The following is a 27,989-nucleotide window of genomic DNA, read 5'->3' on the forward strand; positions in this document are numbered from 1 at the left end:
TAGAAATATCAAACCATTCTCCAGATTTTCTGTTTTTTTTCAATTTGTTTTTTAATTTTTTATGAGAGTCAGAAAGCATAGATTTTTTTTTAAATGTGAAATCTTCAGATATTTGAATATTAGAAAAAATTCATATTAAAAGAAAAACACTGTGTCAGGCAAGTAAATTGTATCTTGGGATGCATTCAGTTTGCAACTTCTGTCATAAGTTTTCATACCAAGAGCTCACTTAATAGCTTATAAAGTGAGTCACTGAAGTTACTTCATTTAACCCTCACAGTAAATTTCTGAAGTACAGAGTATCCTCTCAGTGACTAGATCAGGCATAATTAAGCTTGCTTTTGTTGCATTATCCACTGCTGTTTCCAGTTTCCTTTTTTGAGTCCTTCTGAATTCCCTCAGGAACTTAACATTCCTTCCAGGAAGTTACTCCTCAGGAGAGGGAAATGGCCACACATAACTCAACTTACTGTACCAAACTATGTCATGAGAAAATCATTTACCATACAGTGTGTTGCTATGGAAGAGGACTGTAATTCTGGATTTTCGTTCTTTTACTTGGTAGAACTTGGGTAAGTCCTTCCTCCTTCCTGAGCCTTTGGGCCCCTATCCATTAAATGAAGTGATTGGTCTAACTGACATCTTAGGGGCTTTCAACTTCCAGCCTGCATATGTCTTGGTAATTCAGGCTGGTGGAATAAATCTTAACTCACATCACACTAAAATAAAAAATGGAATTTAAAAAACTCATCCTTCCATACAACAAGAGATGGCAGATGCAAATGCAAAAATGCTCAGTGAGGATGACCAGCTCAGACTTTCAAGGAGAATACAGGAGTTTCTTAACTTTCATAACTTGGATACCCTCAAACCCCATTTTATATGTGGAATTCAGACTTTCATATGAACCGGCCCTTACTCTGGCAGGTGTGTGTGTTTTCATTTTGAAATATTTTACTACGTTTGGCTCTTTCTTGATTGAAAATCTGTGGAAATGTCGTTACTGGATCAAAGTATATAAGCATTTTTAATGTGCTTGACATGTACTATAAAACTATTTTTTTTCAGAAAGATTGGAAAATGAAAAAATAAAGACTGTGCCAGTAATAAAACATTTTAAGCAGAAGAATGAGGAAAAAGTGAGTTGAACATTGGAAGAGTGTAACTCAGTGAAAGAAAAATTGAAAGCTAAAAGCTATTTAATATGAAATGGGTTCCCTGGGAGGACGCTGAGTCAGTCATTAAGATGACATTTGAGAAGAGGAGGAAAGACCATCTGGTCCGGAGCAAGGTCAAACATCAGGTGAGATGTGGGCCACTTGATGACGACGGTGATGGTGAAAATTCCTGTCATTGTCATGGTCACGGTCACTGTCATCATCCTTGTGAGAAGAGGGTAAGAGCGGGAGTTACCATTTCGGGGACACTCCCTTCATGTCAAGTTCTGTATTGAACACTTTACAAACATTATCTTACTGACACCTGCCATGATGTAGGTATTATTATCAATGTTACAGGCAAGGAAACAAGGATTTGCCAAGTTCAGCAACTGCTCAAGGATCACTCATCAGTCAAACGGTAGCACGTGCTGCCATCTTGAGTTCAACAGTACAGCACGTGGCTTTAACCGTCGCGCGATAGCCTCATGGACAGCAACTGCTACAAACCCGCTTAGCTATAACACCGTAGCGATAACACAGGCTTTAGGGAGTGAGGACATCTTAAAATATGTGAGTTCCTATAGGATAAGGAAATGTAAAAGACATACCAATCTCAGGTCTTATACAATAATTTTCTACTTGATTCTTTTAAAGTAAGTTCTTTCTTTGTTTTTAATCCCTCCTCCAACTTCTGTTTCTACTCCTCCTCTCCTAAACTTCTAAATTCCAGACAGCAATGGGCTAGGACCCCCGTACGCACCCCAAGTAGAGTGTGACGTGAGTATAGAAATAAATCCTCTGGGCAGCTCTCCCGCCGCTGTAGGCCTGGCACGGCTTGCCCAGCGTAGCTGCCCGCAGGAGCTGCCCAAGAAATGCTCATTGCCCTTCCCTTGTCACTTCACATTAGGTCACATAAAAACACCATCTAGTTGCAGCGACGTGGAAAGTAAGGTAAGCAGTTGCTCCAAAGTAGGGATTCACCACCTTTGTTCACAATGATAACTTTGTGGTTAAAGGTCTCCTCAGTATTCATTCATTCAACTTATCTACTAGTAGCTCTTCCCCAAATTTTGTAGTTGTATTTGGCAATTAAAAAGATGCCTTTCACACTGAAATGGGGATTTAAACACAGAGGGTTTTTTGGCAATAAATCCCCTAACTTTACAACGTTCTGTGCTAAATGCATTCAAGTAGTATTTCTAGAGACAGGCTGGTCTTTGGATGTCATGGTAGAAGAGTTAATTTAGCGTGTGTCCTTTTCAATCTATTTTCTGAGCCGCACGAGACTTGGAGAAGCTAGGCATCCATGTGGCTAAAGCCAGCACAGCCTAGGACTTTCGTTCAATTCCCAGTTGGAAGTTTTTGTAGTGATGAACATTTTCTCATTAATTTATCTTCCAAAGTGATTGCTATCTCACTAATCAGTTTGTAGTGACTTTACAGGATTGCAAACTTCAATAATGAAATCTGACACAGTATTGAACATTGTGTGGATTGCTTCACCAATCCCAATTCCTCTCGGATCAATGAAACACAAAAGCAGAATGAAGCATTCCTTCGTTAGTTATCCTCGCTCAGAGGGGCTGAGTAATCTTGTTCAACTGGGCACTAATCTCTTTTTGGTGGGAAAAAGAAAGAAAGGCAGCTGTGATCCACAGGGAAATGATACTGCAGGTCCTTCTTCTGAGAAGAGCCTCCCAGAGGTGGTCTATGTCAATTATGCCTCACTAAAGCTCTTAAATATTATTTAGACACAGAAAATTTACTGTCAATATATTACTTGGAGGAGAAAAGGTACAGAAGAGTCTGCAAAGTATGGTTTTATTTAAAAAATATTCTGGTGGGAAATGCCTAAAAAAGTATACTGACCTGTTAACCATGCTTGGCCCTGCAAGATAGAGTTAAGTGATATTTTATTTTAATGATTTATTATTCAATTTCACAAGTATCTACCGAGCACATACTGTGTGCTACACACAGCAGCAGGGCTCGGGAATATACTAGGGAAAATCTGCACAATTTCCTGCTCTGCCCATTTCTATTCTTGAGCAAACAAGAATGTCAAATGATGACAGTTACAAGGCAAAAAAACCCCAACAAACCGGGTGATGTTTTATAGATGGCTGTTGTGCTAAATGAGGAAGGTCTTTCTGGAATGGCAACATTTAAACTGAGAACAGGATGACCACAAGGAGCCCTCCATGAAAAACATCTAGAAGAGAATTGTACAGGCCTTAGTGAGGAGGTAGGAGTTTATCCCAGGTGCAATGGGAGGTGAACAGAAACTCCTTTGTAAAGGGTGGAGACACTTGACATTTTGAAAAGCCTACTTTGGCTACGATTTGGATTATGAGGTTACGAGAGAAAGGTAGTGGAGAGGGAGGAGGCTATCACGGTGGTGCAGGTGAGAGAGGGTGCTGGCTGGAGCTGGCTGGTGGCGTGGGATGGAGAAGGGGAGACGGCAAGAGGACGGATATGGGCGCTGTTTCAATGAGAGCTGGTGGGGCTTACTGGTGGATTTTACTGTATACGCATTTGTCTTCTTTTTTCCTTCAGGGAGAAGATACTTACTTTGTTGTCAAAAACATTTAAGCTAAAAGAGCTTTATTTACTATTTATTTTTTGGAAGGAAAATACTTTCTTAAGAAAAATGAAAAACAGAAAATTCTGACACTTTATTATCTTTAAATGGTGATGTGAAAGCACCAAGTTTAACTGATTTTTCAAGATTAAAATAAGCTTTTCTTAAAACTCATTTGAGAGAGAGAGAGAGAGACAGAGACAGCACTCGAGCCCATGAGTGGTGGGAGAGGCAAGGGAGAAGCAGACTCCCCAGCTGAGCAGGGAGCATGACTCGGGGCTCGATCCCAGGACGCTGGGATATGACCTGAGCCAAAGGCAGATGCTTAACTGACTGAGCCACCTAGGGGCCCCTAGAATAAGCTTTTTGAGATTATCATTACTTTTTAAGCTTTCAGCCAAGAGTATCTTTGAGATGGGGTCAGATGGCCATTAATTTTCAGATACACTGTCTGAATATTTGCAAAAAGTTCAATTCCTGCATGTACCCTGTATCCCCTTTCAAGTCTTCTAAACACATTCCTCAATTCCTTTTTTTTTAAGATTTTATTTATTTATTTATTTGACAGAGTGTGGGAGACAGAGCAAAAGAAAGCAAAAGCAGGGGGGACAAGAGAGGGAGAGGGAGAAGCAGATGCCCCACTGAGCAGGGAGCCTGATGTGGGGCTCGATCCCAGGACACTGAGATCATGACCTGAGATGAAGGCAGACGCTTAAGCTGAGGCAACTGAGCCACCCAGGTGCCCCTCTCAATTCCTTTAAAATTTTCTTGTTCATTTTTTTAAAAAATTAAAAACTTGTATGTATGTCTGTATGTCTTTATTAATTTATTCCAATTTCTTTAAGGACTCTAACTCTACACCAAGGAGACCTCTCTCAGGGTATTTTAGGTAACATATCAACTATTCTACCCATGACCTTAAAATCTACTCCCTTGTATCACATGCAGTTTACCCAGATCATCTGTATGTTTAGAGAAAAATCACTAATATAGGTTAGAAGCTTGGCAAACTACAGCCTGAAGCCCATTTTTTGGTGGCCCTCAAGAACATTTTTTTTACATTTTTCAAGAATTGTAGAAAAGAAAAAATAATTAAAAGTCTAAAATATTTGCTATTTAGCCCTTTACCAAAAAAAAAAAAAAAGGGGGGGGGGGCAAAAAATAACAAACATTGACCAGGATATGAAGAAATTGGAACTCTCTTGTACATTGCTGGTGGAAATGTAAAATGGTTCAGCCATTGCATTACTTCCAGCACACACACACACACACACACACACACACACACACACACACACAGGAATATTATGCAGCCAGAAAAAGAATGAGATCGTGCCATTTGCGACAACATGGATGGACTTAGAGGATATTATGCTAAGTGAACTTAGATGAGAAAGACAAATACCGTATGATTTCACTTACATGTGGAATGTGAAAAAACAAATGAATAAACAAACTAACAAAAAGCCAAATTGGACCTATAAATACAGAGAACAAGTTCTGTTTGCCGCAGGGGAGGTGAGTTAGGGATGGGGAGATGAGTGAAGGGGAGAGGGAGGTATAGGCTTCTAGTTCTGGAATGAATAAATCACAAGAATAAAAGGCACAGCATAAGTAATATAGCCAATGATATTATAATAATGTTTTATGGTGATGAATAGTAGCTATACTTGAGGTGAGCATAACATAATGTATCAACTTGTTTAATCACTATGTTGTACACCTGAAACTAATATAACATTGTGTCAACAATACTCAAAATAAGTTTAATACAGATAATATTAATCTAAGGTACAACTAATAACTCGAAAGATAATTTAACCAACTTGCCAGGTTGGGAGACACATAGATCACAGCGATGATTATAAGAGTGATTTCTTAAATGCTTGAAATTGACTATCTCCATTTTTGTGCAACATAGATTCATCACTTGACTCTCTTTATTATAGCTTTATCCCATGATTCCTTCTAGGATATGATTTCGTCAAGGTGATGGATACATTTATAGCACTTTCGGTACTTTAGTGCCTAACCCAGTGTGTGATGAGTTCCGGGTAAATTTTATAATCACTAACTGATTTGCTCTTTTTGATCATTTTTACATCATGGCTCCCTCCCTTTTACTAGGCACACAAGGAAGTGAACATATTGGCAATTCAGTAGTTGCACCTAGTTCATAGAACTCAGTAGTTTAGATAGCATTCAGATAAAATCATCCACTGCATCAAGTTGCTGAGTTTCATTAACTATGCTCATCAATGCACACTTATGCAAATAACGATTTAGGGACCTGTTCACACTACTTTTTGCTTGCACGTGGACATGAACCAATCCCAGGAAGAGAAACGGCATTAATAATCCTTCTCGACCAGCAAATCCCACCACTCCACCAACAAAAAGACCAAACAATGCCAAAGAAACAACTGAAAAAAAACACTCAAAACCAAAAATTAATTTGGATAATATTGGCTAATAAAAGCAAAATATCTAGAAATCACTTCTATCATGGCAAAAACAAAGAATGAGAGTAAAAGGTTAGGCAGCGGACTGTGGTTAACAGAAAAGCTTTAGCACTGGATTTCCTGCATTGAAGTTCTTGCTCTACTACTTCATAAGTATGTGGCTCTGCACACAGCACTTCTCTAAGCCTCAATTCTTTAATCTGTAAAATTGAGGCAACAATAATTGCCAAGCCTATGGACTGACGTGTGGATTAAATTAGGTAACGATAATGCATACAAAGCAACAAAGTCCACGGAACAGAGCACACGTGCTGGACTGATTATTTAACTACCATTTCAGAGCAGAGTTGTTGATACACGGAAGTGATTCTAACCAACCTCGGCTACACCATCCAAATTCTTAATGAAAAACAAAATTCTAGCTCTTCAGTTCTCTGTTTCCAAAGACAGCATTGAAAGCACTTGATAATTAAAAAAGATAGCAATACTTTCTTGGATTTGTAGAGTATACTTAAAGCACCTCCACATTTACTTTCTTGGCGTATTTGCAGCATAATCTAGAACAGTTCATTAACACAGGTTATGACCCTCCTTTTGGCAGGAATAGAAAAAGGCTCAGAGAGGTCATCACAGTCGCATACAGTACCACAGCAATGATTACGCTCAAGACTTCAGATTTGATTATATCTTACTACCTACATTATCATTCCCTCCCGTGAGGCTCTATAGTCAGCTGATGGCCGACAATAAATTTCCCCCAATTTAGATTCCAGAGAAACCACCATTCCTTTTTCTTATGGCAGTACTTACTGGTCGGGACTGGATTTCTTTGGCGTAGAGAGGTTGCAAGAATTCTGAGTCTCCTTCTAGTTTTAGACCTTTGTCTGTGATTCTCAAATTTCCCATTCCATCCTGAAATAGAAGCACAAAGATAACATAGAAAATGCAATTAGCCAATATTTCAAAAAACCTCAGGCTTTCAAAAATTGAAACAAAGTTACTGCCTTTTTTTTTTTTTTTGGAGAGAGGGAATGAGGGGGGTGTCCAATAAAATACTAGGAGGTATTGTTCAATGCAATTATGCATATCACCCTCTTTGCTCACTTATTCTGAGAAAATTCTATTCCAAGCAATTTGTAATGCCCCCTAGTCATTCACTAGCAGAGATGGAGAGGGCCCTCTTGCTAGGTAGTGTGGACAGAATGGAGGCAGGAGGTAAGGGGGAAAATGCTAAAAGCATAATTTCCCAGGCTAAAGTACACGGTCCAGTTTCCAAAACTTGGTGCAAAAATTGCAAAGCGGCAGTCTGTTGGTTGAGTCCAGTTTTTGGACACAGTATGTTTTGCTCACAAAATATTCAAGAGGTCAAATTAGTTGCCGACATTTTTACTGATATTCTATTATGGAAATATTAAAATATATACAAAAATAGAAAGGATAAATAGCAAACACCTGTGTACTGTCATTTGTCTTCAACAATGATCCATTTATGGCTATTGTTACCTGCTATACCCACCACACCCACCTCATTTGGTTAAATATAACCATAATACCATCACCACCACCACCATCACAAAAAATAATAAAATCATTAATATCATCTAATACCCTGAGTCAATGTTCAAATTTCACTCATTTTTATTTTCTCTCCTTAGATTTGCTTCCTTGAATCAAGTTCCCCACTACAACTGGTTGATACATGAACTAATAGGTCATCTCTAAAAATCTCCTAAGTCAGTCCGGTTCTCTCTCACAGATCCACATACATCCTTTATCTGATGAACAGAACATGTCATTTTTCTAATAGCCCTGCCCAGCGTTTACATTTGGCTGAACATCCCCATCATTTCATACAATGTGTTCTTCTGTCCCCTACACTTCTTGTAAGTTGGTAGTTAGATCAAGAGGCTTGATGAGATTTAGGCTCTGTTTCCTAGGAAGAACACATTCCAGGAAATGGAATATGTTACTATTCTATTGCTACCATCACAAATAACCACAAACTCCATGGCCTAAAACAAATGTATCATGTCACAAGTCTGTGTAATTTCGACCCAGGGCTCAGAGGGCAAAATTCAAGGTGCCAGCAGGACTGCTGCACTCCCTTCTGGAAGTTCAAAGGGAGAACCCATTTCTTGACTTTTTCTAGCTTCTTAAGCCTGCCCATGTTCCTGGGCTTGCGGCCTCTCTTATCTTCAAAGTCCACAATGACTGGTTGAAACTACCTCATGTCTAATCACTCTGACGATGAGTCTTCCACCTCCCTCTTCCACTTTTAAAGACCCTAGTAATTTCATCAGGCACATCTGGATAATCCAGGACAATCTTTCCATTATAAACACCTGATTGGCAATCATAATTCTATCCATAACGTAAATTCTCTTGTGCCATGTAACGTGACATATTCAGGGGTTCTGATATAAGGACATTGACATCTTCAAGGTGGATGGCATTTTTCTGTCTACTACATACTCTGTCAGGAGGCATACAATGTCTTCTGCTGGGATGTCATCAGCCATTGGTGATCTTTGCCTAGAAGATCCATTATTTCACTACAGGTTTCAAATTGGTGAAAAAAACCAATTCTATTATTTCTTAATTTATTAGCTGGGATATTCTATCAAGAGAAATCACATTTCATCAACTATTTACCCTAAATTATAGTTTATAAAAACGTGAAAGGTGCTTGATTTTTCCTCCTTTATGTATTGATTCTCAAAATACTGGTTACCTAGTATCCTCCAAAGACAATCATTTAGGTTTTTAGGTTTGTTTGTTTGTTTCTTTCTTTGTAAGATCATTACAGACGCTTCTTATTTTTTTCATTCCAGTGCAGTTTTTCTTGCTATTAAAGTTCTAATTTTCCTACCCTTGCTCAGTGGGAACCTCTTCAAGTTGGACCCTAAGTCCTTTTAACATGATCCAGCAGTCTTTGATGGCCCTTTTGCTTCTAGTATGACAATACGATCCAGGATTATTGCACACATGTCCTGTCCCAGGCCTGGAATCAGCTATTACTAGTAAGAATATTTGGTTCATTTTTGTGGCAACTAGTGTTTAGAGACCACAGACTGACAGCTTTGGGTGCTCATTGCTACTGGAGTGACCCTTGTTTCTATAGACAGAGCTGGGAAATAAGTTCTGTATTTTTAAAATAGAATACACCATGAATTCCCATTAGACTTTTTTTTTTAAAAAAGCTTTTATTTATTTCTGGGGGGGGGGCACAAAGGGAAGTGAGAGGGAGAAGCAGACTCCCCGTTGAGCAGGGAGCCTGATGCAGGGCTCAATCCTAGGACTCCAGGATCATGAGCTGAGCCGAAGGCACACACTTAACTGACTGAGCCACCCAGGCACCCCATCCCATTAGACTTCAATTCAAACTGCGGACATGAATGTTTTCATTTAATCTCATGGATCTTACAGTGTTACTACCTTTCTTGAATACCAAAAATCTGTGTTCTCAACACCAAAATGATTACTCATTTGATTTAACCCACAATACACAGAGCCACTACTATTCTAACTTTATGATTAAAAAAAACAATTTAAAATTTGTCTTACAAAAGCTTTAGAGTGTATCCTTCTAGGCAGGTACAGGAAATGACTGGATCTCAAAGCCACTTGAACTAATTCCATTCTGTATGCTGATGCCACCAACCTGCTGTCGAGTCAAGTTTACTTGTTTCATTCCTCCCCTCCTCTTACTTTTTCATGACAGCTTTTTTAATGTTTAATTTTGTGTTACAGTTTTGTGAACTATTTAGGGGGCAACAAAGTCAAATCTACAAAACAAGATACATTCAAAGAGGTCTAGTTTCTATCCTTGTCCATCTACCATGTTTCCTCTTCTCCAAATAAGTGTGGGCATGTATCTGTATCAGTCAGGGTTCTCCAGGGAAACAGAACGAGTTTTGTGTGTGTGTGTGTGTGTGTGTGTGCGCACGTGCACACATACACACACACACACACAATCATTTTGAGAAACTGGCTTCAGCAACTGTGGAGGCTGATAAGTTTCAAGATCTGCAATTAGCAAGATAGAGACCCATCTTAATAAAACAAATTATATACATATATATGTATATATGCATTATATACACACACACATATAAATGCATACACACATACACACACAATTTTCACCAATTTATTTCTACATTTCCCCAAACGCATTGTCAGATGAAAAAAAAAGCCCAACATACACACAAAGACAAAATTCCTTAAAAGATCATCGACCACTGGATGGAGAAAGAGAGTTGCAAGGTTGTTGTGCAATGTGTCCTTGTCCACACAGACATGGTTCTGTTGTGCAATTTTATGCACCGCACACAATCTTACTTTGGTGTGCTCTTGAAGAAATGGGTTTGAGGTAGAGGCTTTGGGGTGAATCCCAAGAAGGAAAATGTTACTATAATTATGCTAAATGTTAAAATATCCTAAAGAGCTCACTTTAAAGCATTTTAATGTCTCTTTCTTTTCCATACGGTAACTTTATTCATCATATTGTGCACCTAAACCTAATATAACATTATATGTTAACTAACTGGAATTAAAGATTATAAAAAAGATAAATAAAAATCTCCTATCATTAAAAAAAAAAGAAAACTGGAAGATTTGAATGAAAATTCCTGGTGTTCAGCTTCTTGTGAAACGGGAAGCCCTGAGAAATCTGAGCCTGCTTCTCGCATGGCCACCACTGGCTGGAGGTGAACGGCTGCTCCACTTGGCAACTCTACGAACCACATGCTCTCCACTTCGCCAGTTCCCACCCAGCCTATTTCGCGAAGTTACATTTTCGTAGACCCGTGAGGTTTCTCACTGGAGTCTCCCATCTCTTCTCTCCGGCACTGCCATGTGCCCTGTACATCAATACATTGAGGACACACACCACACTGGGGGTACCACGTGGGAAACGGGCACTTCTCCCCAACCCTCCTCCATGACGGCACTTCGGCCTGTGCAGGAGAACACATTTTTCAGGTCAATATTGTCCTTTCATAGATAGCATGCCATCTGTGTATTTCTATTTTTCGTCCTTGTGGGGACAGCTCTGCCAAAAGGGCCCCAGCCTAGGCATTCAAACCCAGTGTGAGAGGCATCGGGCTGGAGGGTATGTTCATGTAACACTAGCAGCAGGGAGAGTCCACCACAAAAGGAAAAGCAAAAAATCCACCCAACCCTCCCCTCTGCCCCTGCTCCACAAAGGATATGTCCATTATCTTGTTTTGGATTATTCTTGATGATTTCTGTTAGTTGGAGAAGCAGAACTTTTCGTAGAAACACATACTAAACCTTTTCATAGAAACATATCTGTAAACTGACGGATCTGGTTTGCTTGTGTGATATGTGTTTATACAACAAATAAGAACTGCTAAACATTCTCACATGGAAGATTATATTTGGGGTAATTAGCAAGCCTATTTCAAATAAACTATATGTCCCTCCCCTCCTGTAGTATACAGATCCGCTATCCTTAACATTTATTGATGGCTTACTAGGTGCTCTTTACTATACTCTGTGCTTTCCACGCTTTTTCTCATTTTCTTAGCTGTTACTGAAAACTAGCATGTTACTTCTCGAATGTAATCATACAAAATAATCATATAAATGTTAAATTATTTGGCTAGAGAGTTGTTTATCACCATGCCAGTTATGAGAAAAAAATTAAAACTTGAACACTACCTAAAAGTTTCATGTTAAAATAACTGAATCCTGTATAACAGAACATGATGCAGGTCCTACAGAGGAATATTTAAGAACAGAGGCCAATGCGCATAGTCCATTATTAATGCAATAATTAATGAAGAAACCTATATGTCCATTTTATGCCGTTTTTTTAAAAAGAGATGCTATTTATTTATTTATTTATTTTATTTACTTAGAAAGCATGGGTGGGAGGAGGGGCAGAGGGATGGGGAGAGAGAGAATCTCAAGCAGACTCTATACTAAATGTGGAACCCAATGCTGGGCTCAGTCGCATGACCCGGAGATCACAACCGAAGCCAAAATCACGAATCTGATGCCCAACGGACTGAGCCACGCAGGCACCTGATTTTTAAGCCACTTTTATGTAACTATATATAAATGTTCATACACATGCATACATATAATCATACATGCACATAAAAATTCTGGGAGAAATTTCATAGGGGGAAAATTCTCGAAAGAAATACACTTAAATGTTGATATTGAAAATCTTCGCATGCGTAAGATATGAGTGCTTTTTATTTTCTTTGTTTTGCTTACCTGTACTTATCATTTTCTATAAATGGCAATCGTAATTAAAAAGCTTGTTATAAAATATTAAGTTCTCACTGATTTATTTTAAAAAGCAACATTTGTCAAGACTTTGTCATATACTAAATGCTATACACATACTGTCTCATGCCATCTTCTCAATGATCCTGTGAGATAGCCTTTACGTTCCCTACTTCCCAAGTGAGAAAATTTATTGGTAAATAATTTGGTCATAATTGCATAGCTAGTTAATGACAGGATCAGGAATGTGAACCCAAGTCTTTCCAATTCAGGCTACATGCTCGTACTCATTATTTTATCCTAATGTAATGTACGTAAAAGTCATCTATGTACGGTGTCTGCTGGGACTCGTAGGACCACTTTGATTTTCACTTGTTTGGTGACGGCACTCAACGACGGTAGAGAGGGCCCTCTCCAACCATAAGAATAATGCCCTCTGTTCTTATGGTCAAACATTTCTATTTCAACTTTCCAGAGTCCAGAGTTTCTTTATTACAACCCGACTGCTTCCCATGCCACAGAACATAAGCAAAACGAATCCTCTGCTATTTCTGGAAAGATTACTGCGTATGTAATCACATGCTGCAAGCCATAGGGAGTCAGAAAAAAAGCAGGCCCTCCCCATGCTGTCCTCTGAGACACTTTACAGCACAGATGGCACACAGCCAGAGAATAGTGAAGGAGAAACCAGAGGATCAATGTTTGAAAAACGCTCCGAAAATCCAACAGGCCATGGACTCCTTTACTTAAATACCTCTTTTGGTAGGAAACCACGAACTTGCCAAATCTCTACCACTTCATTCAGTTATAGCTTCTTCCTGTGCTGGGGAACCATCACCTCACTTCTCCAGTCTCCTTCCCACTCCTTAGGTCTGCCCAAGGGTATTGGTGGGAAAGGTCTATCCAATAGTATGAATTTATGTCAGTGGCCTCTATTTCCTAAATATAATACAAAGCAGACTAGAGTGGCCAACTGCATATGTTCCCACATTAGAGTCTCCTTTCTGGCTCCAGAACAATCAGACTGCATTAGATACACATCAGAACAATTTGAGAATCGCCTTATTTAAAACCATTTCACCTTTCACTGCAGACATAAGAAGCTATCAGTATTATTAAGATAGGAGTTTTAGGTCAGCTTTAGAGCAAAATTCCCCTCCCAGTAAGATGCAAAAGAGACATTTAGAAGATTCACAATCATTCCCAAAGTAATTAGGAGGAAAGAGACCTTTTTCCCCCCCTTCCTTGTTCAAATGGTAAAACTCCGATATTCTTAAAGGCAAACATAAAAATTCCAGCAGCCAGAAAGCTGGGCTTAACAGAGCCAGCGCTGTCCAGTCAGTGGTCCTAAAGTCTATAAAGTACACTCAAAACGAAAGTGAGAGGTCAGGATCCCACTGCCATCCCCGTGAAGGCAGGGCCTCGGCTGTCCTACACACTGCAGCACACCAGGACCGACCCACAAGCCTGACACACGGGAGTTTTCACAAATACATGAGGGAATCTCAGTATTTTCCCAGTCCAATGCAGAGTGGCCTCCCTTTAAGGTGTTTTGGGAGAGAGAGGGCCGGGGTCAGGGGGCGTGGGGTGGGGATGCAGTATGGGAGCAAGGTGGGTAGAATCTGGAGTCTTCCTTTGGGCTAGTCCAAGGATGATGCCATTTGCTTTTTATTTTTTATCTGGTCCACACTGTCTGGTTGGTTGGTTTCGAATGGACAGTTTTCGACAAATTGAGTACAGAATAAATAAAGAGGTTTCAGAGTGGCAGGACAATGGACTGAAATATTAATTTGTTTCTTTCTTCCTATCTCAAGCTGGCCCCTGGCCCCTTTTCATCACCATTTTCCTAGGTTCCTAGGCTTTGTAACTACGAGGCTTAGAGATTTTGAGAGCAAAGAAGCAAAGGCAGACTGAGAGCAGTGGGGTTTCTTTTGTAAAAGGTAACTCTCACTGAATGGACAGTGCCAGGTGAGTTAGGAAGGGAGGCTAGAAGGAGAGGCGAGGTTTACCAACTGGGGGGTGGACAAGAGACTTGTGAATCCCATGAATTCCAGAGACCACTGTCCTTCCAGTGTCCCCAGGAAGGGTTAGGACTTCAGAGGGAAATGGCTGTGGGGCTCCAGCTTCCCCAAAGTCTCCCCTCCACAGGAATGGCAGACAGGTCCCTTTCCCAGACCTCAGTGGACCACGTGCTTGAGACCACAGTTCTCTCAGCCACTGCCAATGAAAGATAGCGACCGGCGCCCCCCGAGCCCTTCCCACTGGTGCTGGCAAAACACTGGGATATCCAAAAATCCTGAGATGTAAAATGCCCTCCTGACCTTTGGGGGTGGGGGTGGGGCTGGGAATCAGTATTACGCTGATTTAAAGAAAGTAGTATTTCTTCCTCCTCTGATTTTGCTTCGCATTAGCATCAAACAGGTGTTTAATCCCTTCAGCCCATTTCCGAGCTGGACATACTGCCAAGTCTTATTTTAGTACACAAGTTGTGAGCCTTTCTCTTGACGGGCAGTTTTAATGGCAGGCATTGCTTGGTTTGGATGAAAGAATGAATCGATTTTGTCCGTGCAGACTGTTTGAGAACGTAAGCTTCGTGAAGGGTGGGAGTTTTGCTCACTGCTGTCTCAATTCTTTTTTTTTTTTTTTTTAAGATTTTATTTATTCGACAGAGAGAGACAGCCAGCGAGAGAGGGAACACAAGCAGGGGGAGTGGGAGAGGAAGAAGCAGGCTCATAGCGGAGGAGCCTGATGTGGGGCTCGATCCCAGAACGCTGGGATCACGCCCTGAGCCGAAGGCAGACGCTTAACGACTGCTCCACCCAGGCGCCCCTGCTGTTTCAATTCTTTTTTTTTTTTTTTAAAGATTTTATTTATTTATTTGACAGAGATAGAGACAGCCAGTGAGAGAGGGAACACAAGCAGGGGGAGTGGGAGAGGAAGAAGCAGGCTCACAGCAGAAGAGCCCGATGTGGGGTTCGATCCCAGAACGCTGGGATCACGCCCTGAGCCAAAGGCAGACGCTTAACCGCTGTGCCACCCAGGCACCCCTGCTGTTTCAATTCTTAAAACAGCACTTGGCGCACAGTAGGGACTGAGCAAGTATTTTTAAATGACAGAATTTCTTTATTCTAAATGCTGTGTTTTCAAGGGGACTGAGGGGACCGTAAGATGTTAGAACCCAGGCTTATCCCTCGAGCAGATCACAATATACCAGAACATGCATTCGCATGTTGGTGATGACAGTCCCCAGTGGGTGAAAATTGGTGACTGGGGGGAGCTGGGAAAATCTTACTCCTTTATGTATAAAGCAACAATAAGGCCTCGGCATAGAGTGTATACACAGTATATCTGTAGTATTAAACTTTCACGAGCGGGTGAACAATTAGGAAAAAAATCTGTCTAAAAATGCTCTTGGGGGAGGGGAGGCAATAAAAAAAAAGAGGTTGAGAAACACTGCATCAGAGTGTCGGAGATTCTGAGACCGCTCTAGCTTTCCTCCCTTTGATCTACAGATGGTCACTTCTGCCGTTCACGTATTGAACCGTCTTCTCTGGAGCTCCTCAGCCTGTACGGTGTGGCAGCACAGAGCAGCACAGGTAAAGAGCAAATTCCTTAACGTAATAGTTAACATCATCTTCATCTGACACCCGCAGACTTCTCCAGACTCGTCTCCTTTGCCCTGGTACAAAACATGCGAGCTCCAAACTCGTTCCCTTACCAAGCCTTTGCAAATGTCCTTCCCTCGACGGGTCATGCTGTTTCTAACCCTCTGTCCTCCTCTCCAGTCCTTTGGTTGTGGTTAGAGGTCTTTTCTGGGTCTGGGGCCCCTGTCTGAGGTCTCCTTACACCCTGTGCGCAGCTCTATTTCAGCATTTATCACGAGAACGAGGCACTGCAGTGATTCACTCACATTCTCGCCCTTCCTTGCTAGATTTCGAATTCTTTGAAATGAGAAACAGTGTGTCACTCATGATTCAATCCTTATGGCCCAGTATACTGTACCTTTTTTTTTTTTTTCTTTTCTTAGGGTGAGGGGGAAGGGGCAGAGGGGCAGGGAGAGAGAGAATCTTAAGCAGGCATGCCCAGTGCGGAGCCCAACACGGGCTCCATCTCACGAGCCCGAGATCATGATGTGAGCCAAAATCAAGAGTCAGATGCTTAACTGACTGAGCCACCCAGGCGCCCCGCACTGCATCTAAATATATGACTGCAAGAGCCAAAAAGAAACAGGCTGAACTGGAGATGGCTCAGAAAGCATGCATTCATACAAATATAAAACAGTAACATCAAAGCTACCGCTCTCGTATGCATTAGACAAAGCACTTCACTGCCATTACGTCCATTAATCCGCATTGTTAGCCCGTTTCACAGCTGAGAAAATTGTTGCTCCAACATCCTGACACATCAACTCCAAAAAAAAAAGTCCTTCAGCACCACGCTCCCCGTGGCACTGCTAAGCTCTGTGTACCCAGCCCCGTGCTACATGCCAAGTGAGGAGGCATGAAGTCAGAGACTCTCTTCTAAGAGCTCCTAGGCTAACGGGGAAAATGCATGAGTAACACCCACGGTGGCCGGGATGTGGATGTATAGGAACTCTCACACCACTAGTGGGAACACAGCGGAGGTCAGAACTTCGCAAGAAGGCTTGACTATTAAAAAGTTAAACCTAGAGTTACCATTTGACCCAGGAATTCCACTCTTAGCTGCTTGCCGAAGATAAATAAAAAGACTTGCATGTTCACCCAAAGACTTCCACGTAAATGTTCACTGGAGTAAAATTCACAATCACCAAAGAGTGGAAATAAATCACATGTCTATTAACCGATGAACAGATAAATAAAATATTCTGTATCTGTGCAATGGAATACTATGCAGCAATAAAAAGGATTAAACGCTGGCACACGTTACAACATGGACAAACCTCAAAAACATGATGCTAAGTGAAAGCAGCCAGACACAAAAACCACCAATGGTATGCCCGTGTGTCTACGTAACGTCCAGTGAGGCAAACCGACGCAGGACGTAGATGAATGGTTGTCGGGGACCGGCAGTGAGGAGGGACTAGAAATAGGCTCAATGAATCTACTGAGGTGACAGAAATGCTCCCAAATTGGACTGTGGTCATAGCTGCACAACTCAGTAAATTTACTAAAAATTACTGAAATGTAGATTTAAAAGAGTGAAACTTACAGTATGCAAATTTAACAAGGATGTTAAAAAAAAAAGGAGTAAGAGACATATAATAATGTTCGTCGAAAAGAGGAATCCAGTTCTGGAGACACATGGTATTACGTGCTTTGGAATTCCCAAAATCAGCACAGAGAAGCAGCTCACAGATGCGTGCCAGGGGAAAGAGACAGCAGGTTAGAGAGAGTTCCAGAAAGAGACAACCCGATCATTTGTCTACAACTGGTAAGGAGTTACTAAAGATACAGCTTGGCAAGTGCTGGTCATCAAGGACCGAGCACAGGGAAGGCAGAGGAGAACGAAGGAAGGCAGAGCTGAATCAAACACAGGACCTGTTTCCGTGGTCAAGGCCATTACACTGTGGGCTAGCCTATGGTGGTTGCTAGTGATCTTCTTTATCAGGGAGCATTAAAAGTGGGACTATCATAGTGCTGGATGATTAACACAGCAGCGAGAGAGGACCCGATGACCCCTCAGTGTCTAGGTCACAGCTTCTGATCATTTGGGTCAGATGCTATACAATTTCAACTTCATCCATATTCCTTTTCTTTTGCCACTGATATCAATTTATCATATAGTTTTTTCTTTCTCTCCCTATTACTGCCAAGTCACCATAAAACTAGGAGTTCATGGATTGGTTAGGACAGTACGTGTTTGTGTGTGTGCGTGTGTGCATGCGTGTGTGTGTGCGCACGTGTATGAGAGAGAAAGAGAAAGGAGGTAGGGGAAGGAGAGGGGGAGAAAGAGACGGGGGAGAGAGAAGCAAAAGGAACAGGAGGAGAGAAGAACAGAGAGAGGAGGCAGGGAGAGAGAAGGGGGATATAAGACAGACATAGCTGTCAAATTGCACTGGTGCCTCGGTGGGTAAGAACTGTGACTTCTCACACTTTATAACATCTCATAAAGTTTCTTTTAATGATTTATAGATCCAAGGCCATGGTGTTTCCTGGTTGCGAGTAGTAATAATATGGCTGGACATTCTTTGCTGTATACTTCTCCTGGGGGTTCAGGAACCACAGAGGGGGTTCCTCCCACACACGTACACATGGGGAATAAGGCTAATTCTCTTTATTTTCAAATTACTTTATTCCTACTTGTCCTTTAGGGCATAGCTACCAGTTTCTTTGGGAAACCTTCCTAGATTCTCTTTAATTCTTTAGAAACAAGTTTTCCCCAGTAACTGGAACACACAGACACAGACAGACACACAGGCCATTTCCTTATAGAGCTAAGAGTATGAGTTCTGCAGTCGGATCACACTGGTTAATTGTCAGTTCTACCACTTAACTTATTAGTGGCCTTTCTACTTCTCACTCTTCCTTACGTAGCCCAGATAATGAGATCTTCTAAACTGAGGATTAAATCAGACAGTCCAGGTGTATCAGTCAGGAGAGGTGAGGTTATACCATGGTGAAGACAACAAAATTCTCAGCGGCTTCAAACAACGAAGATTCATTTCTCACCCAAGCTATGAGTCCACGGAGGCATAACGGCGAAGTCAGCCAGGGACATCAGATGATGGAGCAGCCACGATCTTCAAATTGTGCTGCCCTCTGTCTTTGGGCACATGCAGGATTGTATTTCCCCGCCCACTTATGATGGTCTGGGCCGTGAGATTTGTTGTAGCTCGTGAAATGGGAGCATAAGTGAATTCGGAGCAGATCCTAGAACAGCTAGGGCATGCCTGACCATGCTCTACTTTTTTTTTTCCCCCCTCTCTCTCTCTCTCTCTCTCTCTCTGGATTGAAAGCTTCTGGCAGGCAAGGGCAGTATTTTAGCTGTCTTTTTATCCTAGTCACCTGTCATAACCCGTACACAGAGAAGATAGACAGTAAATTTTGACCTACTGGACAAAAAGTCTTCCATCAGTCACAGAGAACTGTGACTAGAGCTCCCAGAGGAAGTCAGGTCTGGCTAAACAGTCAACGAGCCCTCACTAGGTACCAGCTCCCCAGACCAGTACCGTGCTTGCTGGCCATCTGGGAAAACAGCTAGATCACCATGGGGGTTGTTGTGCACCCCGAGATGTTAATTAATGAGTATCCTTCAAGAATGTGAGCAAGGAAATGTAAGCACATCTGAAGGCATCATTAAGGTTGGAGCCCTTGGGCGCTGCGCTGGCCTTGACCCTTCTGCTAGCTCTCAAGGCCAACGCGGCTAAGCCGAGCCAGTCTGAACCTGTTTCCTCCTCTCTCAGGTTGGGCAGGTGGACAGCATCAACATTACAATCTTCTCCACTTAATGAAGTCCTGTATTATGATGCCCAGGACAGGGCAACAACCACCACAGCTATCACTGGGCATTGGGGCGCATGACCCCGAGGGGCCGCAATGAGGGCATCTCGCGCGACTTGAAGTTCTACCAAGGAAATGCTTGCAAAAACTCTTACAAATTCCTCCACCCAGATTTGGGGCTGGATTTAGGCACGAAAACTACTGCCAGCACATTGTTCTGAAACAGAAACTTGTGAGCAACCTTTCAAAAGAGACCTCGGCAGAGACTTTATCGATTGTTTGAAGGGAAGAAAATGAGAGATGGATAATAAAGCCCGAGTTGCTACAGCCCCTGTCCCAGGTGAAATATTTGAGCTTATGAATCCTGAGCTCTTGTTGATAAAGGAGGGGGACTCATGTCTCTCAAGCAGACGCGTAAAAGGAAATAAGTGAAAGATGATGAGGCCTGTGCCAAGTGTTCCGATGAAATTCCTGCCGCGGCGATCCCTGCTGCTCGCTGGGCACTTCCCACCAGCAAAGCCCGATTAAGACGCTGGCCTGAGTGATATTAAAAATGCATGCTGCGAAAATCCCTCCCAAAATAGATTCTTCTACCAGGGCATCCACTGCGAGGGAGCGGCCTGTCCTGCCTTCTCTCTATTTCATTAGGAAAAGTTGTCAGTTGTACATGACAGTGTCTTTTATGAGACTTCAAGTTACAGCTTCAAAGGACCCCGGGCCTTTTTGATACTTGTGAGAAAGGTTCTGAGGAGAAGTTCAGAAGAAAGGCTGCTAGTGCATGCACCCCCGGCACTAGAGCTGTCTTACCTATTAATTTGGGCCTGCTGTTCACGTTTTGATGTCCAAATTGGCCTTCCGAAGGGTGGTGCCACATACACCCCGCATCGTTCAGATGGGTGACCAATTTCCACAATTACCTTCAGCCTTAAACTAACAAGAAAAAGCAGGCGTCCAGAGGTGATGTCTGTTGCTGCTTCTCTCATGTACTGAACCCCTAAGGCCTGATAGTCTCCCCACATTTCGTGCGTGTATTCTCAAAAGAGTGGCACAACTGAACACAGCACCAGGAATCACTGAACCCTGGGGAAATCCCGTCGGCTCAGAGAACAAAGGCAGGCACTGGTCTCGTCCTCCTAGCACATTACCCAGCCAGGGCCATGAAGTAGTGGGAAAAAGGAGGCAGGGCAAGAAGGCGGGAGGATGAGAAGGGACGGTAAGGTGTACTTTAGACAGGAGGCTCTAGAAGTTGTCTCTGAGGGGAAACCCAGATGAAGTGAGGGAGCCAGTCATGGGAAGATCCAGGCAGGGGGGACCAATGGGGCCCATTTGAGGAATACCAAGAAGGCCAATGTGTCCATCATGGTGTCACATTTACCTCTCCAGAAGACAGAGCGCGGTAGGAGATGAATTCAGACATTAGGGAAGGGACCAGATCAATAGAGCATCTTGGAGAAGACGCTATTCAAGAGCTTGATTTTTATTTTATATCCCGTGTGTGCCAGTGGGATGCATTAAGGAAGGGAATGATGGGAAGTGACTTATATTTTAATTTAGATAAATTCCAATAAGACTTTCCTGAAAGGACTGAACCCAACTTTGATAAATTCACTACCTCAGAATTAATTCCCCAAATAATTTTCTAATAAAGGACTTGCTAATAATAGATTCCTGTGATTTTGCTCAACTGAAATGATGTTTTGGAATGCACTCCCTGCTTCCTTTGTCTAAATTCCGAGAGCACAATGGACATGACCATGGGTTTTGGAATCAAAAAGACCTATTTTTGGGTTCAAATCCCATCACTTACGAGTCATCTGACCTTCCTTGAGCCTTTTATATCTGTGAAATGGGGATCAGGGTATCCTTTTTTGAGGACTGAGTGCGTGTGTACATTTGATCTGCTCAACACGGTGCCAGGTACACTGTAGACGGAGCTCTATGCTGAACCGTCCAGCAGTCCGTCCCTCAGCTCCCACAGCCACCTCCTCCTTCCTTTTCCAACTACCTTCTCTGATCTACGGCAGTCACACTCTGCCACACACAATTCAGTACTCGTTGATGTGATACGCTCTGAGAGGCTTGTATAAGAAGGAAGAGAAAGAGGGTCACTGGCGGAGCTGCCGGTGTCAAGCGGACGGAGAATGAGGGAGTTGGCGGCAGGATGAGGAAGCAAAAAGTCTGTCACTGAATTGGAAGGAAGGGAAGGGATTAGCATTCACCCAGCGTCTTCCAGCTAGCAATGAAGGAGGAGAGGGAAGGAGAAGGGGCGTTCTCGGGCTTGCCAGAATTAAGACTGCCTCCCTCTTTACACAAGACAGTACTTGAATCATTTTAACTGCAAATAATCAAATCATCAAATAATAAGAGACTGAACTTGGTGAAAAGGATTCCATTCACCTCTGACTCCCTTTGAATCACCATGCTGGATATTACCCACATCCCTCCCACCACCTCTGAAGAAGGGAACTTTAAAGTCTGAATAGCTTCAGAAACCAAGAACGAGGATAATTCTCTGGGCAAGAAGAGCAGATAGCAGAGGAGATTAAGAATCCATAGCAACCCAAATCACAACCATTCTTTAAATCTTATTCAGAAGAGTGGTTGTGACAGTGAATTTTACATGTCAATTTGATTTGGGTGTGGGATGACCAGATGTTCAGTCAACCTGGGTTATTCTGGGTGTGTCTGTGAGAGGGCTTCTGGATGCAATCAACAAGTGAACTGGGAGACCAAGTAAAACAGAGAGTTCTCCCTCCTATGGATGCGTCTCATCCTCTCAGTCGAGGGCCTGAATAGAACAAAAAGGCTCACCTTCTCTGAAGGAAGGGGGGATTTTTTTTTTTAATTAGAACTGAAACATTGGCTCTTCCTGGGTCTCCAGTCTGCTGGCCTTTAGACTAGAACTGAAACATCAGCTCTCCTGGTTCTCAAGCCTTAAGACTCAGATGGGAACCACATCGTTTGCTTTCCTGGGTCTCCAGCTCTTGGGAATGGTCAGTCTCTGTTACTGTGTGAGCCAATTCCTTATAATAAATCTCTTCTATATACACATACACACACACACACACACGTGCACACACGTGCACACAGCCTATTGTTTCTGCTTCTCTGGAGAACACTGACTAATATAGAAGTAGTGAAGTTTATCCCTGAATTCAGACTATTGAAGTGTCACAACAAAGCAAGTGAGCATGACTTGGAATTAAAAGAAACCTTCAAAAAGAATTCATCCATGTTATATAATTTCTACCTGCACCACTCACGTCTTAGAGCTGTGAGCCGCTCTCGGAAAGAACGTAAGACTTTCTTAGCACTTGCTTGGGAACAATAGCCACCACTGTCCCTTCCGCTTCCCATGACAGGGAGACCCCATTATGTGACAGCATCAGGAGTTCTCAAGCACCAAGTTAGAGCTTTTGCACGGATCTCTCCTGGAACTGGATGCCAGGCTCAAGACGACTATGTAGTCAGGTAAGAATGAGCTATGTCGCAACTACACAGAGCTTAGAGTAATCTTGACCTTGGTGGGAATGGGGCTACCATAGGTTGCTGGGAAATTACTTAATACAACATAAACGTGCTGGGCATTGTTTGGTCTGAGTTTATATTTACGGCAGTCATCTAAAAGTTGAAAGGAATGGGTGTGGATTCCACAAGCTTATACAAGTGTCTTGAGAGATTTGCCTATAGTTATTAATGGCCCTCTATATGCTTTGATTATAAGGAATCATAGTAAGATTCACTTTTTCTTGCATTCTCTTTAACACAAGTCTGTCTGAGAGGTACTCAAAATACAGGAAGAAAGATGCATAAGATGAGTAGAAAGAATACAGCAGCCCTCAGGTCCCACTCGAAAGGTACAAGGGAGGAGATCTAAAGTTAACTGGAAAACATTCATCTGGGGTGCACTTCTGGTTTTCAGGAACCTCAGGTGCAAGCAATGTGGTAAGGACTTCTTACACTTGCAGAACTCTTTATATTAAACAAAAAAAAAAGAGACAGAGAGAGAGAGAGAGAGAGAGAGAGAGAGAGAGAGAGAAAGAGAAAGAAAAAAGAAAAAAGAAAAAAGAAAAAAGAAAAAAAGAAAAGAAAGAACTTGTCCCAAAGGTGATGTGGCAGATATTCCTCATTTACTTTACTAGCACTTTCGATTTTGGCTCAAATCCTATTATTCAGGAGATATGAATTGGCCAGTGGGAACATTTCCAGCAACAATATTTCAGAATTAAAATCTAATTTAACCAAGATGACCCTGGAAATTACCAAGCTCAGGTAAAAGGAAACCTTTTAACATAAACGGCAATGCGTTATTCATTCCATGCAAAGGGTGCTGGGAAAACTTGCCAATCATTTTTATTATTATTTTTTTTTTATCATCTAAGCCACCTTTCTCATCATACAATGCCTTGTAATGGGCAAGCTTTTTTTTTTTTTTTCTTCTTTAAAGGATATGTCACCATCACTGATGTATGTATAAGAATGAGACCAGGTCTGGGAAACACAAAAAAGCCATTTTGGAGTGGGTGAATAAGGGGGGAGTATGAATAGCTCGAAAAAATGCACAGTCTAACAAGTAATTATACAATGAAGATGTTAGCTTAGGGCATAACTCAGTGCTTTCTTCCTTAACTTCAGTTTTTAAAATGTCTTTTTTTTTTTTTAATCAGAAAAGTACAGTAGCAGCTGGCGTATCAACAGACCCTTCTTTGTAGGCCATTCTAGTCTTTGTTACCTGTGTGACCTTGGGCAGGTCACTTGCTATTTTGCCCCTCAGTTCCCTCTTCTATAAACTATAAATACACTGCCCAGGTGGACGGGTGTGAGCATTCAACAACATTTAAGTTGCCTGGAATAGAAAGCGGAAAGCTGTGGGTGCTTTGTAAATGTTACTTCTCGTCTTTCAGTTAAAAGTAGAAAGAAGTTTGGCCTTAATATGCTCTGTCTTTTTAGGGGGGAACAAAGCCTTCTGTTAAGGGCAGAGATTTTTAAGGCTAGGCTTATTTCAGGTTTTCCCTTTCTTTCATAATAACGTCATGCACTAGAGAAGGAGCTCTTTAGTGAACCCAGGCTAAAGCCCACCGAGTTATTTCCCTGAGGGCCAGGTCTGACATGTGAGACTCACCAGAGTTAGTTCCTGTAAACTGGAAAGACCTGGCTTTTGGGATGTCAATTTCAGACTCTTGGAAGCATTCACAGAGTTTCTTTCTGTTGCCTTAGACTTAACCTTCAAATCCTGAAACACATAACATCCAGGCCCAGATGGCCATTCTAACTGGCATCAGGTTATCCTCTCTCTCACCTGGATTTAGCTCCAAAGTCTGGGTTATAGTGCGATGACGCTTGCTCTAAGCTCTGTCCCCAAGTTGATAAGGATGTTAGTGGAGGTGCCCCAAAGCTCACTGTAATCTCCCAGACGACGCCAATTTCACAATCTTGAAATAGAGAAACACTATAATGAACAGCAGGGCTTTACTGAAATTCGGTACCTAGAAATGTGCTTGCTGCATCAGTCACTTCAAAACACAAAAGCAACATCCAAACAAGACATGTGAAACAAAGTGGTTGACCTGGTAGTTAGAGAAGAAGCCTCTCAGTTCAAACAGATGAGGCAGCATTTAACTTCTATTTTGAGGGTCACAGCATATTTTATTCACCGAACAGCATGTACAAGGTGCCAGGCTAGTTACAAAGGGTACTGCTCTCAAGGTAGAAGTTAAAAAATACAGAAGAAAAGAAAGAACCTGAATTTCCCCTGAGGTTGACTCCATATATCAAGGAAGCTGGGGAACGTCTGGATGTCCCTCTCCTTCTGCTTGGGCACGTGCAAGGACACAAGACGGGTAACCTGTGAGCAACCCCTGTGGGCGGCAGGAGTCAGCAAGCATTTAAGATGGGCATCCTGTGTCAATTGCAATTTGTATCCGTTTCTTCTCCTCAACCTCAGGGTGACTCCCGTCACAGTCAGACATTTAAGATTTGTTGTCTTCTAAAAATGTCACAGTCTGATTCCTGTTAAATATCAAGCACGCGTAAAAGAAAAGAAAGCCTTCTGTTGAAGACAAGCCCAGGATCTTGGGGGCTCCAAGCAAAGTCAGAAGAATCTAAGTCTACTGCCGCCAAACTGGCCTTCCTGCTTGGCCTCTGAGTACATCAAATAGACCCAACTGCAGGGCCTTTCCACATGCTGTTCCCTCTGCCAGGAATGCTCTTCCCCAAGTTCCCTGCACCTCTGTGTTCTTCCTTTAATTTGGGTCTGTTCTCAAACATTATCTCTCTCACGAGGCTTTCCCTGGCCACGCTATCTAAAATCGCACCCTCACTCAATCTATGCCAGTCTCCTGCTTCATACCTAACGTTCCTTTTGTTCACGTGGGGATGGTTGGTACCCCAGTCTAGATCACAGCTCCCTGGAGAGAAACACGCGGCTTGCCTTACTGCGGGAACAGTATCTAACGTATTGTAGGAGGTCAATAAATAATTTTTCAAACTAAATATGTTATCCTTGACAAATCACTAAAGCCAAGTCATTTTTTTCTCCTTTGTAAACTGAAATAATGATATCGAACATCATCAAGTTTTGCAAGGAATTAATATACTTTGAAAAACTACTCAAGAAACCATAAAGTGCACTGAAATGTTAGCCATTTCTATTATCCTCATTGCTGTGAACTAACTTTTCTGTCAGAGCACCAGGTAGTGACGGATTCTGAAGCTGTGGCTTGATGTATAAACTTGTCCAAGAGTGGGTGAGTTCCTTGAAAGTAGTCATCATATTTCATTTTTTTCTTTAGGCCTGACTTAAAGTAGACACAATAAATTCTTGTTGGATAAATGGAGGGATGGAGTAAATAAAACGCCTTAGCAAAGGAAAGGAGATGGGGCCAAATGTCCGGTTCTGACTCATAAAACAGGCAATGAAGACAACACACTGGATATGGTAATAGACCAGCGTCCTAAGCAGTGTCAGGGCTGGACCCCAGTCCAGAGGCCCAGGCTGCATCACTGGCCCCAAATCAATAAAACTGTCATGATTAATTAAATGTCCATAAATAGGAGGTCAAACCTGAGCCGTAATCCACTCTGGTAGATGACAACAGATACAAGGCCCCAGGGAGATACAGAATTCCTGAACCTAAGGGTATGGTCAACTCAAGGCTGGAAGCTATTAGCAGGGGCATTTCACCAGGATGGAGAGATACAAGCTGCTATAACTGGGGTCGCCAACATGCGGTCAGAAATGGCAGTGGGTTCAGCCATGGGTGGGTCTGGGCACCACAGAACTCATGCAGTAAAATGCATGTTTCTGATTACATTCACTGCTCGTGTTTCATGAAATCCGCGGTAAATGTGGGAGACCCACTCAGGCAAACAACTTATAGTTGGTGATTCTGTTTGACATAGATTAGATCAGAAATGAACTGAATGTATATCTAGACATAAAACTAAAGCATTTCAGAGCAAGAAGAAACCTTGGAGGTCATGGAACCCAACCTTGCCATTTACCAGAAAAAGAAATCAGAGCTCAGGGTCTGCAACAACTTGTTCACTGTCACGTAAGTAGTTAGCGGCAGGACTGGAACCACGATTTAGGTCTCCTGACTCCTCATGCAGGGGTCTTTCCACTTCACCATTCCGGTAGGACTGAACCATGACTAACTCAGACCCTTTGGAAGTGACCATGGAACAGAATGATGAAAAATGTCAAGCAATGAATTAAAAGAGGGCCTTTCCCTCACTCCAGAGTTGTGTTTGCAGAAACCCAGACATTTAAGTCATCAGGAAGAACATCCCAGACAGATAAGAGTCTCAACATTCCTCCAATAATTTAAAACTTATTTTAGAGCCGGAAGGCCCCTTAGCACTCATTACGTACAATTCCCTAATTTTACAGATGATGAGTTATGCCTTGGAGAGGTTAGTTTCTCAGTAGCATTATCTGGTTAAAATGGCCCAATGCTTTCATAAAATGATTCTTATGCTATTCTGTAACGGTAGTCTCAACTGTCTGGGAATGGGTCCCAGGGATGCTTTGAAAAAAAATCCTTGTCATTCTCATCAAACCAAATGGACATGCTTGCAAAAAATGGTACAGTGGAAGCAAACA

The 27,989-nt window shown here is 42.1% G+C and overlaps 1 protein-coding gene across 3 annotated transcripts in view; it reads right to left on the bottom strand.

Moving 5' to 3' along the window:
* The window catches only part of SGCD (sarcoglycan delta), a 547,542-nt gene that overhangs the window by 197,206 nt on the left and 322,347 nt on the right, over positions 1-27,989 (bottom strand). For all 3 annotated transcript variants that reach the window (XM_008692457.2, XM_008692456.2, XM_008692458.2), the window contains exon 3: positions 7,014-7,115. In XM_008692457.2, coding sequence (XP_008690679.1) covers positions 7,014-7,115 — 102 coding nt within the window. The remainder of the gene's footprint in view (positions 1-7,013; positions 7,116-27,989) is intronic.

The sequence above is a fragment of the Ursus maritimus genome, unplaced genomic scaffold (assembly GCF_017311325.1).
Source record: "Ursus maritimus isolate PB19 unplaced genomic scaffold, ASM1731132v1 scaffold_15, whole genome shotgun sequence".
In the NCBI taxonomy this organism is placed as follows: domain Eukaryota; kingdom Metazoa; phylum Chordata; class Mammalia; order Carnivora; family Ursidae; genus Ursus; species Ursus maritimus.